Source organism: Ursus maritimus, unplaced genomic scaffold (assembly GCF_017311325.1).
Source record: "Ursus maritimus isolate PB19 unplaced genomic scaffold, ASM1731132v1 scaffold_35, whole genome shotgun sequence".
NCBI classification, from domain to species: domain Eukaryota; kingdom Metazoa; phylum Chordata; class Mammalia; order Carnivora; family Ursidae; genus Ursus; species Ursus maritimus.
Window position 1 is genome coordinate 9028301 of NW_024426119.1, and position 13503 is coordinate 9041803.

Here is a 13503-nt window from a genome sequence, read left to right on the forward strand (position 1 = left end):
CTGGTGAGTGAAAACTTTGCATATTAACCTTGAAGGGAGTTGTACAGAAGTCACTACTATTGGCAAGGAGTTAGCAGGGCCCCGGGCTCTTGACATGATGGAACATTTAGGCATTGCTAAGTGGCCAGGCCATTAGTACAGCTCTACCCTGTCAGTCAGTGCCCACCTTCAAGCCCACTGGGGACTCTGCAGCCTGCTAAAGGGAAGAGTCAGGTGAAAAGAACTAGACAGGAAGCCCTTGATAAAGAAAACAGTTTATTTTGAAAAGCTCTAATGTTCTGCCCTGTGCCTGGCCCCTGGACGGAGCTACGGCTGAGAGTACCCGCACAGGGCTGAAGGCAGAGAAGGTGCAGCGTAGAAGCTGGGTTTCTGGCAGGTCAGCCCCACCTCATGTATTGTGCATTTTTAAGGAGATGGCAGGCAGCCCAGCTCCTGGTGGTAAGAAAATGTCAAGATTCATGTTTGAACTTTACCCACAAGTTAAGCAGAAGTCACTTGCCTCTGTCATGATTTCCAAACCATGAAGGTTTAAGGGATGCTGGGGTAGCAGCAAATGGGGCTCAAGTCCTGTGTCGTCAAGCCCACACGTGTCATTTAATAATCCAAGTAATAAATGCCAACTCTTCTGCTCCAGGACTGGAGTCTCTAGGCTTTGCCATCATAATCCTGAATCAGGCAAACCCTCCTCCTTCCTCTAGGACTTTGGGTGGTGAGCCTGCAGTTGGTGGGATGCCAGGCAGCCCCCCACTTCCTTCACATGTAAGCAGGAGGCCTGACTACAGACTCAGCTACTCCCTCCTCAGCAAGAGTCTGCAGTGAGCACTCGGAGGGGGGCGCAGGGCCTCCTCCTGAGGCATAGTCAGCCGGGGTTCTGGGGTTCCGGTCAGACACCCAAGGCACGGCCACTCCCCGGCCCTAGCTCTGGGCCAGCACAGTTCCCCGGTTTGTTTGCACCAGCTCACAAGCTCTTAGCTGGGGTTCTGGCATGTGAGGCTCAGCTAGAAACAGGTGGAACAGTGTCGCTAATTCTTCAGAGAAGTCCTGGAATAAGCAGAAAGACGACAGACAACACTGACACATAATTCTGGATGGTACGTCCTTTCTACTAAAAGTCAGTCCCCAACATCAAGCCCTAGCTAACCAGTGAGTAGACCACCTTATTTTCTCCCTTCTGCCTTCTCTCTCTACACTGAGATGGACGTGACCCCTTTTCCAGGAGTACTCTGGGATGCTCAAGTTCCAGCAGGGAGAGTGAAATCTGACAGGGGACTCAACCATGGAATGAGTACCACCACGTTTCATCTTGACAAACCGTAGGAGGTATAAATCATTCTGTCCTAGATCACAATAACAGTAAGTACCAGCTGAGATTAAAATCTAGGTTATTCTGATTTTAAAAACTCCTACTCACTCACCATGCCACGCTGCTTGCCAACTACCCACCCTTTCTCTCCCTCCACTGACACGGTCTTTCATACAACAGCCACTCAAATGTGAAAAAGGCCCTCCAGAACAGCCATGCCATTTCAGGGCGGTCCTGCAGATACCTGACAAAATGCACTGAGCTTTGGGAAGAGCCTAAGAATGCCTGGGCCCCGGCACTTGCCTCATTTCAGGATAAAAGGGCATATGACACCTGTTCTCCATCCAGGTATGAGGAGATGAGGACTCCTTACCTTTGGCCACTGGGCATCACGGAGGCTGCCCAGGCAGGCCTCTATCTCTGTCCGTCCCATGAGCCCTTTCTCTACCAGCTCCCGGAGCAAGAAGAGCAGCAGGTCCCACTGCAACACACACGGAGGAGGTCAGGGTGGCTCAGACCGCACGGCAACCCTGACTGATACAAAGGAGAGAAAACTGCCGCAGAGGCCGCCTGGAGCCCATGCCGGCGTGTCAAAGGAACTGAGCACCGCTGCTAGAAAAGGTGGAGTAAAGGAACCCCGCCCACGGAGGTGGGGTAATAACAGGACTGCAGAGGGCTACGGAGCCTGGCTGCCCCCAGCCCCCACCCCACCCCCACCCCTCGGCTCACCTCCCTTGGCCGAGTGTCTGCCAGAAGCCCCACGTTTCTCGGGCTCAGCAGCAGCTGCAGCGGAACCGGCACCTGAAAGTCGTTCTTCCACAAGGAGAGCAGCACATGCAGGAGTCTTCGAGCCTGCCCTCTTTCTAGGCCACGTGGTGCTGGGGGGCCGAGGAATGGGATGTGGTCTGCAACTATGGGAAGAGAAGAAAGCCCAGCTTTAGGAGATGGAGGTAGGGTCCCCTAGCTGGCCCCTGGGAGGAAGAAGAGAACAAAGCTCCGTGTGTCTAATCTTGCTTGTACCCGGCCCTGAGATCTGGGGGATCCGGCAAGAGCGTGACGTCACGAAAAGAAGCCATACCAAGGAGGGATGCTAAGTCCACAGAGCACTTTGCCAGATGCTGCTCGGCAGGCGGGCACAGGAACTGTGGGGAAGAGGCAGGGAGACCCTGGGCATTAGCACCATCCTTAGAGCAGCAGCCCGGAGCCGATGCAGCTCTGGTTCGTGGGCGCCGGACAAGGACACCCAGCCGAGCGTCCCGCTGCGGCTCACCTGGCGGCACTGCAGTGTCTGGCCCAGCTGGCCCAGGAGCTGCTCCAGATGGTCTGGGGAGACTCCCTCCTCGGGGTCCCGGGGGCCCACAGCCAAAGACAGAACATCCTGAACACAGCAGGGGTGGAAACAGAGTGAGACTGCATACCTGGCCGGCACCTAGGAGGCCACAGAGAACGTGGCCTGGGACAGGGATCAGCCAGTGGAAAGGGGCAGAAGGAAAAGGAAGACAGGGCCCCTGGATGAAGTGGCGGGTTCAAGGTGCCTTAGACCTGGGGCTCGGGTGGGACCGCACAGCTGGGAGAAGCAACCACGTGGACGCCAACACAGGAACAGAGGGAGCAGGTCAGCTGAGGAACAACATGTTGCCTGAGAGCTCGAGATGTCCCTTGTCTTGGGACAAAGCTGAACCTAGCCAATTCCCAGCGGGCATCTTACTCTGGAAGCATTTAGGGGAGCTGTCCTGCTCCATACACAGTGCATTTTCTCTCTCTTGCACTTCTCTGTTCATCTTCTTGGGAGAGTCCGGTTTCAGTAGAGAAAACCAGTAGCTAATGGCCACTCAGCCTTTTCTTCTCCCTCCTGGAAACACTCCATCTCTAGTCATGCCTCTTCAGCCCTAGTCCTAACCTTTGGCCGCAGCAAGCAGTAAAGAGTTGAGGCTCTGCAGGCTGTGACGTCTCTGCCGCAACGACTCACCCCTGCCGCTGTAGCACAACAGCCCGAGACAATTCATAAATGAACACGTGTGGCTGTGTGGCTCTATGCTAACCAGCAGCATGATGGATTTGGCCCATGGGCTGTTTGCTGACCCCTACTCTAGACAGGCTCTAAATTTTTCAAATCAAGAGCAATGGTATCGCCTGTAACTAAATAAGCATCACCTCCCACTAGAGAACAGTTCTGAAATCCGATCCCCAAAGCAGGTAACCGCCACTTAAGAGACTTTCCTACCGGTAACACCAGGCAGCCCCTCGTGACCAGGCTCCCATCGCCATCTGTGTACTATGCAGCCCCTCCAACTTTCCCATCTGCCCTCTTCCCCTCTTGGGTGACTCAGGTACCAGGAATCCAGGAAGAGCAATGAGAAAAACCATTCAGTTCAGCTCTGCCCCACTGAACCCCATTCAGTCATGACGGACACCGGACTAGCTGCACAACACAGAAAGCGGCTACATGAAACACTGCAGCAGGACGCGAGGAAGGAGGGAGACCAGGAAAAGAGCAGGGAGAGGGGAGGGGCGCAGGGAGGAGGGGAGCTGTGTACTTTGATCTCGGAGATGAGGTGGGAGGGGAGGGGAGCGTGGTGCTCACAGGCTCGGGAGCAGCCCCTCCGCTCCCCCCGGGCAGCTGCTTCGGGACCCTGGGCTCGAAGTGTGCGACTCACTGCCGCCTTCACCTCTCTCCTGATCAGTGCTGCAGGTCAAAGGGAGAACAGAAAAGGGGTCAGTAACATCATGCCAACCCATGCCTGGCACCGTTTCCAGCTGCCTGGTGGTGTCCCATCTCCCCCAAGGGCCTTGAGCTTTCTGCCAGTCCACTTTGGAAGAACCTGGCCAGCCCTCCCCTGGCCCGGACCTTACCTGTGATGTTGGCTGACAACCAAGCACAGGCTTTCTCTGTTGCAAGCCCCACAGCAATGTTCTCTGCGCTGCTTAGAACCTGTGACCCAAAAGAACTGCAGCGTCGGGCCCAGGGAGACATGGGGACGACATGAACATGCAAGGCGCTCCCAAGGCCAGGACCAACCCACCACCAGCAGCCTCACGGTCACCGTGTGCAAAACATGGCCCGAGGCTCACCTCTCCCACCACCAGACATTAGTCTGCTGGCTCTCGGCCTCCTCCCTACTTACAGCTGCTGGGGTCTCCTCAGGAAGCAGTGCCCGTATGGCCCCAGGGCTCTTCTTCTGACAGAACCTGAAAGGAGACAGGCTGTCAGTCAGTGATGGCTGGAGATTTCAGCCTGGCTCCCAGAAGGCAAGGCCAAGGGCACCCATCACCTGAGCCAGGAGGGCTCTGCCTTGCGGAGGGCGGGGATGGGGGTGGGAAGGGAAGCACTGGCAGCCCTGGGCCCACCCCTGATCCCCGATGCTGGGAGGAATGGGACACCCAACCCCCCACTCTTCCAAACTCAACTTCAGACTTTGGGTCCTAAAGCCCAAGATAGAAGCCTACGGAGGAAGTAAAAGAAAAAGGGAGGTTTGGAGAGCATCATGGAATAAAGGAGAGGAGTGTGAAAAAGCCAGAAAAAGAACAGCTGAGAGTGGGGACGAGAGTCCAAGTAGACCAGCATCTCTTACTCCCGCCCCCGGGTCAATGCCTGCGCCCCGTGGGGGCACAGCTGGGAACACAAGATCTCCAACAGCTGGGCTGGATCTCCCCCGTCCTGTCCCTGTGTCACCAGCTGCTCTTGAAGAAGCGACTCTGCCTGGCGCACCAGATCTGCCACCAGCGTGGCCCTGCAGTAGGGACAGAAAGGCTTGGAGGTAGTTGAGGGGGCTGAATCAGAAAGGGCTATGAATTCAAGGAAATCTGGTCAGAGCTACAAAGAACGTTAGCAGTTTGAGCCTCCCCATCACATCCTTCACCTTGAGCTAACTTGCCTCAGATTGGCAACACGGCGTTAGATTTAAAAGGGGGAAATGTAAGGGAACGAGCCTGGCATCCTCCACGTCTGCCTTCCCAACCCTCTCAACCCACGCTCACTTGATGTGTTTGACACAGTTCGAGCCGATTCTCTCTGCCACAAACTCCACAGTCCTGCGCAGGGAAGGTGGCTGGTTGTGGAAAAAGGCTTGGGCCAGCTGTGCCTGTGGGGAGGAGGGAACAGTGCGTGAGGAGTTTCCTTTCTCTTCCCCGCCGGGCGCCCCCTGCCTCTACCCTGCCCCTTACCTGCAGCCCTTGGGTGGCCCGGGGGGGCTGGGCTCCAAGGCCAGTGGTGGTGGTGGTGGGAGTGATCTTCCTCACAAAGCCCCCACTCCGGCCACTGCTGCCTGACACCCATGATGCGAGCAGTTTTCGGAGCTCTCCTGCATTGGGGAAGCCCAACTGCTTAGTTCCAGAGCCACCCCTACCCTCCCAGGCATCTCAGACTTTAAATGTTTGTGGAGTAAAGAGGCTGAGGCACCCGGGGAATGCCTAAGAAGAGAACAACGTATTAAGGTGTTAGGCCTACAGGATGCCTGTTGGGTACTCATGAAGGGACAGGCCAAGGAGCGAGGACCCTGGGTGGCGGAGGGTCAGTGTCCTCACCGATATAGGGGCAGCAGGTATATAGCAGGTGCTGGTCCACCACAGGCATGCCATCCTGGGAGAGAGAACAGAGCAGAGTTAGGTAGGCCAGTTTCTCTTCCTGCCCACTATGCCAGAAATGGGACACGTGGGGAAGACAGTTACTCAAGGAACTCCCAGCCTGCCTGCCTCCTCTGTTCCTGCCACCCCCATGGCTCTGGCCAGACCCCAACACTTACCAACCCATGATCTGAAGCTACTGTATCCACCTCCAAGGCATTCAACTGACCCTCTTCCAGGAAGAACAGGTCCTCAGGGACTGTAGGAATCTGACAAAAGATCAGGGCAGTGCAAGCTCCAGTCAGCACTATAGACATTCAACACACAGACCTTGCGGTTCCAGGAGCAAAGCAACATTCCTCCGAAACCATGGTGATTCCCATACCCTCTCTAAACCTCCACCTTCTGGCCCTGACCCGGTTCGGACTCAGACATTCTCCCGCCACAGTGGCTGCCTCCCTACCCCAATCTAGATCTTCCCTCACCCTACCAACCTGGAAAAGCCAGCCCAGGACAGCAAGCAGCAACAACTTGTTCAGGAAACACATCTCCCCTTCGCTTTCCTTTGACAAGACCAAGCTCCTAACAGGTACATTTGTGCCAAAAAAGAAATGGAATGGAGTAAAAGAAAGCTATCCCCGGGAAGGTAATTCTCAAAAGCAGACCAAAAGGGGACGGCTGTCATGCAGAATCTCACCACCCTTTCCCAGATCTGTACTCCCTCAGCTGGGCCACAAGAGGAATAAAAGAGGGCCAACGTGCAAGAACCGCCCGCAGTCTGCCGTGGACCCCATCCTGCACATCCGCTGGGGGTCGGCCACGGCTATGGTGCCGCCACGCAGGCAGCACAGGCCACCGGCCCTCCTCACTGACAGCAGCCTCGGCGGCGCGCCCGCGCCCTCGGCTCCAGCCCGGCCGTCGCTGCACTCACCGGTGTAGGTGCAGCAGGACCGTGAAGATGCTGCGGTAATAGTCCAGCAGGGGCACGATGTGGTCGGCGAGGGAAAGGAATTCCACCAGCCAGGGCACAGTGAGCACGGCTCGGCGGGCCCGCAGCCCCTGCTGCAGCAGAGCCCGCACGTCCAGGGCCGGGGGCACCTGGCGGGGCAGGGCTCGGTCAGGGGGCGAGGCCAGGGGCCGGACATGCTCCCTAACTCCAGGGCTCTGGGGCCCCTCCCAGCCCTCCTTACCAGAGCCCCCATTCACCTGGCTCCTCAGGGCCATAATGGAGTCCTGGAGTTCACGGGTGGGGGGCGGCTCGGGCCCCCGGTATGGCAGGAAAGCCACGAAGCCCAGGAATTTAGCCAGAAGCCTCAAGCTGAGCAGCACCATGGCAAACTGCCTCCGTTCACCCTGCAAATGATCAGGGAAGTAAAAGGTCCTAAGCACAAGGATTCTAGAATAATTCCGATCTGTTACAAAGTTCTTGAGAACAGCCTTTCCCTCCTAGGTCAGAACCCTTCCTCTGCCTCATTCTGCCTTCTAACCTGCCAGTCCACGTCTGACTCCCCATCTTCGTCACTAGGCTCAGGTTGGGGCAGGGCAAGGCTGTTGAGCTCCCGGATCTTCAAACTCAGACTGTCCATGAGATGCTGATTAAACTGGAAGCTAGGAAGGAGAGAGAGGGAAAAAAAAAAGACACTGGCAGAGGTGTAGAAAGAACCAGAAAAAAGAAGAGGTGCTACAGACAGAAAGGCATAGTGGGGTAGAGAGGGAAGCAAAGGAACAGTGAGGTTACCTATGTGAGTGAAAGAATGAGAAGGGAAACGGAGGCAGGAAGTGTGAGCTGGAAGGAGCCTGGCCACCGCCCAGTCCCACCCTCTTATACTCCAGGCAAGGAGACACAACTGTTGCCCTTCTAGGACAAACCTCTCCTGGCTCCGGCCCCACTCCCTGCAAGACACAGGGGACCTTTACCTGCTGGCGCTCAGGATGAAGTCCCTGAAGAAGCCCTGACAGCCTGGGAAGGTGGGGGGTGGGCAGGGTCCGCCGCTGCTCTGAGGGGCCACAAGCCTTTCCTGTAGGCGCCGTAACCGCCCCAGCTTGTCAGCTCCAAGCATACTTAACACATCCGGGGCCTCCCCCAAGACAGTGCACCCAGGGCCACCAGGACTCTGACACATCTGGGGCGGCGGAAAGAGACAACGAATAAAAAACCGGTAAGTTTTTCCAGAAAGAAGGACCGAACAAAATCGGGTGGAAGTCATGAACATTTATGGAATGCCAACCCTGTATCAGGTGCCACAGATCTGTTCTTCAAGGTAGGGATGATACTGTTTTACAGGTGAAGAACCTAAAACTGCAATGTGAAACATTTGCCTCGGGTCCCAGACCTAGGATTTGAAATCAGGCTCGAGTCCTACACCAGTGCTCTCTCTACCACAGCACAAATCGAGGGCAAGGAAGTAGTGAGAGACTGAAGGAAGCCAGGGCATGCAGGGTGTGCGAGGAGGCCCACGGAGGCAGCGGGTGCAGGGCACGTGACAGAGGGCTCTGGCTCCTCTCTGGCTGCCTGCATTTTGGCCACTCCCCACCCCCAAAGAGCAGAACTCCTGTTCCAACTCCAACCCAGGACCTGCCTGGCTGTCCACCCCATCCCAAAGTGCCAGCCATTGCTTGGCTGCCTTTAATACCTACTGTCCACTGCAATCTCCTGCTGGGGCTATTACCTGGAGAAGTTGTTTCTGGAAAAGCCGAACAAAGTGGCTGTGGCTGCAGGCTGCAGAGAGTTGACCCATCATGGCTCTGAGGCGTAAGAGGCAGGAACAGAATGTGAGGGAAGCAGGAAGGGGGCAGAAATCGGAGAGAACGAGCCAGTCCTTGGGCTTTACCATCTTTTACCAGGGGCCCGAGCAGACCTCGGCCAGAGCTGGCCAGCACAAGGATAGAGGAAGGTAAGGGACACCTTCCTCAGCACCAAGATCCCTCAAGGCTAGAGATACACTTAACCCAACAAGAAATAATACCACCCCTCTCATCTTCAGTCTACACTGGGCTCCGGTGAGTTTCAATGACCCAAGTGGAAGGTAGATCCCTGGATAGAGGGTATTCGGTTATGCAAAGTTCTCANCTGAACCAAATGACAGAGAAAATGGAGGTTGGAAAGGGTCTATCCAGTGACTTGGGCCAATCTGCCTTCAAGCAATCTGGAGAAAGGGCTTTGCACTTATCTAAGCATTCGCCATCACAGAACAAGTCTGGGTCACGTCTGAGTGCAAAAAGCTGGCCAAACAAATCCCTTTTGAGTAGGGGCAAAGCTGCCAATCACTAGAGATTAAGAAGCACAGAAGGTAACCTCTGTGGGCTCGGAGCGGGAAAGAGCCCTCCTCCCAGCAGCTACCGGAGCACCACTAAGCTGCTCATTGCCAGCATCGAGAGAGACAGGCGACCAGCGTGGGAGCACCTACCTGATCCTGCTGCCCAAGCCCTTCTCAAAATCCCAGCCAGGCTCCTCATGCCGATCTTCCCACTCTCGAAGCACCTCGAAAAACACATCCCTGACAGACACAACAATGCCTGATCAGCCGAGGCACAGCTGACCTCACCGACTCCCAGGAGTGCCCCCTCTAGCTCAGAGGAGTGGAGGACGACTGCCCGCAGCCCCGTTCCTTATCCTCTCCGAAGTTCTCTAGATGACAATGCTGCAGACCCAGCAGCAGCGTCACACACACCCCACAGACCCCGGTGCGTAGCAAAATCTGGTTGTCTCTTGGAGAACCCTGTGACTAAAGTCATACACCTGTGAGAAGGCTGCTAAGGTCGGAGGTTCAAGTCCACGGCAGGAAACAGAATGAAGGTACACGGCCATTCTGATGGTTGGAAGGAAGGGCCCAGGGGTGCTCAACTACCACCTCTGAGTGCCAAACTCCTAGTTTCTATGAGAACAACACAGGCTGCCTGTCCCAGAGAAAATGCCGCCTCGTTCCCTCCCAAAAGTTCCCTTTTCTTATCACCTCTGTTTTTTAAAAGTATGAAAGGCTCGGTCACTGGAGAAGTTGGCACGATTGTCTGTTTCTGGCTGAAAGGAGACAGCTTGAGCAGAGGGTGGCATCGCCAGAGAGACCTAAAATAGGGCAGTGACATTAGGGACTGAAACCCTCACAGGTCATGCTCAGAAAACGTCCCCCCCTGCATTCCTGCCCAGAGTTAGGCCACGTGACACTCGAGTGGTGTGCACGGGGCTGCCTCAAGTATGAGGCTGGGAAAGGTGGGCTCCCCACCTTGGCAACACTGCCCTCATAGGCAGCTCGGAGGCGGCCTTGCAGAGCCGGTGAGAAGCACAGCAGCCGCTCGTTCTCAGCCAACAGCTTCAAGGTCCCTTTGTCCAGGTAGGAAAGAACCCTACAGGGACGAGAGCGCGTATGGCTGAGAATGGGAAGCACCTACATGCTGCAGAGAACACGATCTGGAACATGGAGCAGGTACGTCAGGCAAAGCCGTGGGCTGAGCATTTGAGATGCTGGAGGCAAGGGGGCAGGAAAGAGACCTACGAAGCAGGGAAACATCAGACACAAACCCAAAGGGCAGATGCCAAGACCACAGGGAGCAATTTGATTCTTTCAGGGGTTAAATTCATAGCCTTGACACAAAATGACAGGATACGTGTGGAAAGAGGCCCAGGGTCACTGCACCTGTGTGAAGCACAAGCACTCACCCCAAGTGGCCAGAGAAGTAAGTGGACGGTGGGACTAAGGCTTACATGCCTCAGCCGGGGAAACTCACCGAAACTGATGCTCCAAAACCTGTACTGCGAAGAAGACGCAATCGTGGACACTCTGGAACAGCGGGCTTTCCAGGGAATCTAGAAGGACAGTTCCAAGCTGTCAGTTAAGAACTGTTCCATCTCCAGACCTCATTTCCCAAAACGAGGCTGGCGCCCACCTACCTGGTGCTCCTGGAGTCGGTTCAAGGTCACTGTCCTTGGTGGTCACCATCCTCCGAGCAGTTAGGAGCTGAAGGACGAAGAAAAGCTCCAAGAAGAGGTTTGGTACCAGGTTCTCTGGATATAAAAAGAAACCCCAGGGTGTCAGGCGCCATTTGGCACCAAGGCTCAGTTTCGCATACCTTACCATTTCTCCTACCCCGCAGCTCCGCAAGCATCTCCACTCCAGCACCCTTCGCTCTCACCCACCGGCAATGCATGAGGAGTAGATGAGGGCTATCAGCTCCAGGCGCTGGCGGGAAGACACTCTGGCAGGATCAGCGGGTTCAGCTGTCAGGTTTCCTGTCCGGCTGGGGAGGGGAGAGCCCGATTCTGAGGTGGGACAGGCGGGAGTAGGTGACTGCTGCAGCTGCTTAGAGCTATGGGGACAGAGAGATGTCATGAGCAGTTCTCCTAGCTTCCCCTCCACAGCCACACTCCGGTTCCTTCAGAGCACATATCCACAGCCCAGGCAACAGACCCAGGGCTCCTGGGGGCAAACCAATCTCAGAGAAAAGCCCTTCAGATCCCCCAGTGGGAGGAAGCTGACAAACGAGGGAGTGGCAAGGTCATACCGCTCCTTCCTGAGCATCTCCCGCTCCTCTTGCAGACTTCTGCACCCTGGGGGAAGGCCGTGGCCCCAAGGGCTAGTGTCCAAGACTGAGGGTTGGGAACTGCGGACACAGTTGATTGGGGGTGAAGTGAAGCAGGTCTTGGGCTTGGAGAGTGACCGCTCTTCGCTCACTGGAGTTGGGTTGATCCTGCGTGAAGGCTTCGTCCTGCTAAGTAGCCACAGGTTTTTCTCAAATTCCAATCTTCAAACATGTCCTCCTCCACCACCTCAAGGGCGGGGGGGTGCTTGCAAAACGCCCCTCTCACTACTGCGGTTATCTCACCCCCAACCTCATTCCCACGCTCAGCTGGGAGCGCCGGCCCTAATTTCCTGACTCCCCTCGCGCAGCCTTCGTGCCACCCCGCTTGTGGGTGAGGGATTGATTCTCACCCTGCAGGGCCGGGGGGAACCGAGCCTACGGGAGGGAACTCCTCCAGGTTGCTGAGGTTTGGTGGATCAGAGCGCGCGAGGCTGGGGCTGCCAGGGCTGCCAGAGCCCCTGGGCCTCCGGCCCCCGGCCCAAGGCTGACTCTCTCCGCCGACCCCCTCCTCCAGGCCCCCAGGGCCGCGGCCTCCCCGCTCGCGGCCGGGCCCCGGGCCCCGCCTCCTGCCCCCGCGGCGGGCCGAAGGCCTCGGCGGCGGCGGCGCTCGAAGGCTCGGTCGGAGGGAAGAGCTGGCTGCGCGCCCCGCGACCGCCCCGCTGCGGGCCCCCCGGCCTCCCTGGCAGAGCTGCCGAGGAGCCCGGGGCCTTGGCGGGGGTTGGGGGGCCCTGCGGGAGGACGCGGCTGCTCTGCTCCCTCAGGAAGTTCAGCAGGAACGGCACGAATTCCTTCCGCAGTGGCCGGAGGGAGCTCAGCGCGGCCACCTCCCCGGGGTCATCCTGAGGGAGAAGCGACGAGGGACGAGAGGGTCAGCGGCCAGCTCGGCGCCACGAGCACCGGGACCGCAGGGCGCGCTGAGGCGGGCGGCCCGGGCAGCGGCCCCTCGTTGGAGCGCACTCGGCCCGGGCTGACAGCCAGGCACCCGAGAGAAAAGGGACGGGAAGGGTGCTATCTCCCGCGGAAAGCAGATTCGGGTCAGGCCTGGGGGCGTGCAGGCGCTGTTACCTCCGAACTCTGGGCGCTGCGCGCGATCCACCGCACGGCCGCTGCGACCGACACCTCCTCTCGCAGCAGCGACTCCAAAACGGCCGCCATCCCGGTCCGGGCGCTTGAAGACAATTGCGCAGGCGCCGGCGCGCCACGGGCGGCCTGGGAGGGGCGGGGCCGGCCCGCGGAGCGACCGTTGGGCGGCTGGGCGGCGGGGCGGGGCGGGGCGGGACGGGGCGGCGGGGCGGAGCCGGGGCTTCCCCGGCTGAGCTTCGGCTCAGCGCTTGGGTCCACGCCGCGGCTGGCTCCGGGGCTCCAGACCGCAGGCCGATGGCCCTGCGAAGTAGGGCCGCAGCGCGGTCAGTGAGGCCCAGCTCCGGCTGCCCGGGCCGCGTGGCGACCTGCGGGGACTCGAGGACATGACTGGGGAGACCGAGGGCCCGGAGAGCGGCTGGACGGTAAAGGTGAACAATTCTCCAGAAAGACACCTGTCTTACCTTCTGCGATAAGCACACTCTTTTCTTTCAAGAATTTTTTTTTTTTAAGATTTTTATTTATTTGAGAGCACAGAGGGAGAGGGAAAAGCAGGCTCCCCACTGGGCTGGGAGCCCCACGCTGGACTCCATCCCAGGACCCCCAGATCATGACCCCAGAGGAAGGCAGATGCTTAACCGACTGAGCCACCCGGGCGCCCCTCAAAAGTTTGTTTTCTAGATTCAACCGTCACCACCCTAAAGAAGTTAGGATAAAATTATCCTAACCTCATTTGACCTTGTGTTTCTCAAAGGCTGAGTCTTCTATGCCCTGGCTCATGGGCACGCAATGGTTTTCGAGCAGCCACTATCAACTGATTAACCATTTAAGACTGAAAGAATTCTTGCAAGGACGATTCTTAGAATCTTCAGCCTCACAACCCTTAAAGTGCCTCAGGTGCACACAGAATCACCTGTATCTTTACCTTACACCAGGCTACTATTTAAACTACTTTGCAGTTGAAATGTTAAGGGGCACATTCT

At 57.2% G+C, this 13503-nt stretch overlaps 1 protein-coding gene across 1 annotated transcript; it reads right to left on the minus strand.

The window, feature by feature from the left end:
- Positions 1 to 242: 242 nt before the first annotated feature.
- CDAN1 (codanin 1) lies at positions 243 to 12595 on the minus strand. The gene is made up of 29 exons (XM_040620412.1): positions 12506 to 12595; positions 12265 to 12407; positions 11791 to 12168; positions 11363 to 11566; positions 10998 to 11167; positions 10752 to 10865; positions 10589 to 10667; positions 10087 to 10207; positions 9820 to 9929; positions 9274 to 9363; positions 8536 to 8611; positions 7784 to 7989; positions 7354 to 7474; positions 7073 to 7219; positions 6798 to 6964; positions 6361 to 6448; positions 6046 to 6135; positions 5828 to 5882; positions 5468 to 5604; positions 5282 to 5385; positions 4876 to 5034; positions 4429 to 4492; positions 4157 to 4235; positions 3841 to 3989; positions 2574 to 2681; positions 2382 to 2445; positions 2033 to 2214; positions 1677 to 1784; positions 243 to 1041 (listed from the first exon to the last, which is right to left on the minus strand). The coding sequence occupies exons 1-29, from the start codon at positions 12593 to 12595 to the stop codon at positions 916 to 918; spliced, it is 3729 nt and encodes a 1242-aa protein (XP_040476346.1). The 3' UTR covers positions 243 to 915.
- Between the last annotated feature and the right edge of the window lie 908 nt (positions 12596 to 13503).

Bases quoted from the DNA above. Each gene is read 5' to 3' on its own strand.
- CDAN1 (XM_040620412.1), bottom strand. From the start codon at position 12,595: ATGGCGGCCGTTTTGGAGTCGCTGCTGCGAGAGGAGGTGTCGGTCGCA. The intron at 4,236-4,428 runs GTAAGTAGGGAG...TTTGGGTCACAG, and splicing joins CTGAGGAGACCCCAGCAGCT to GTTCTAAGCAGCGCAGAGAA. The intron at 3,990-4,156 runs GTAAGGTCCGGG...TTTGACCTGCAG, and splicing joins GTTGTCAGCCAACATCACAG to CACTGATCAGGAGAGAGGTG.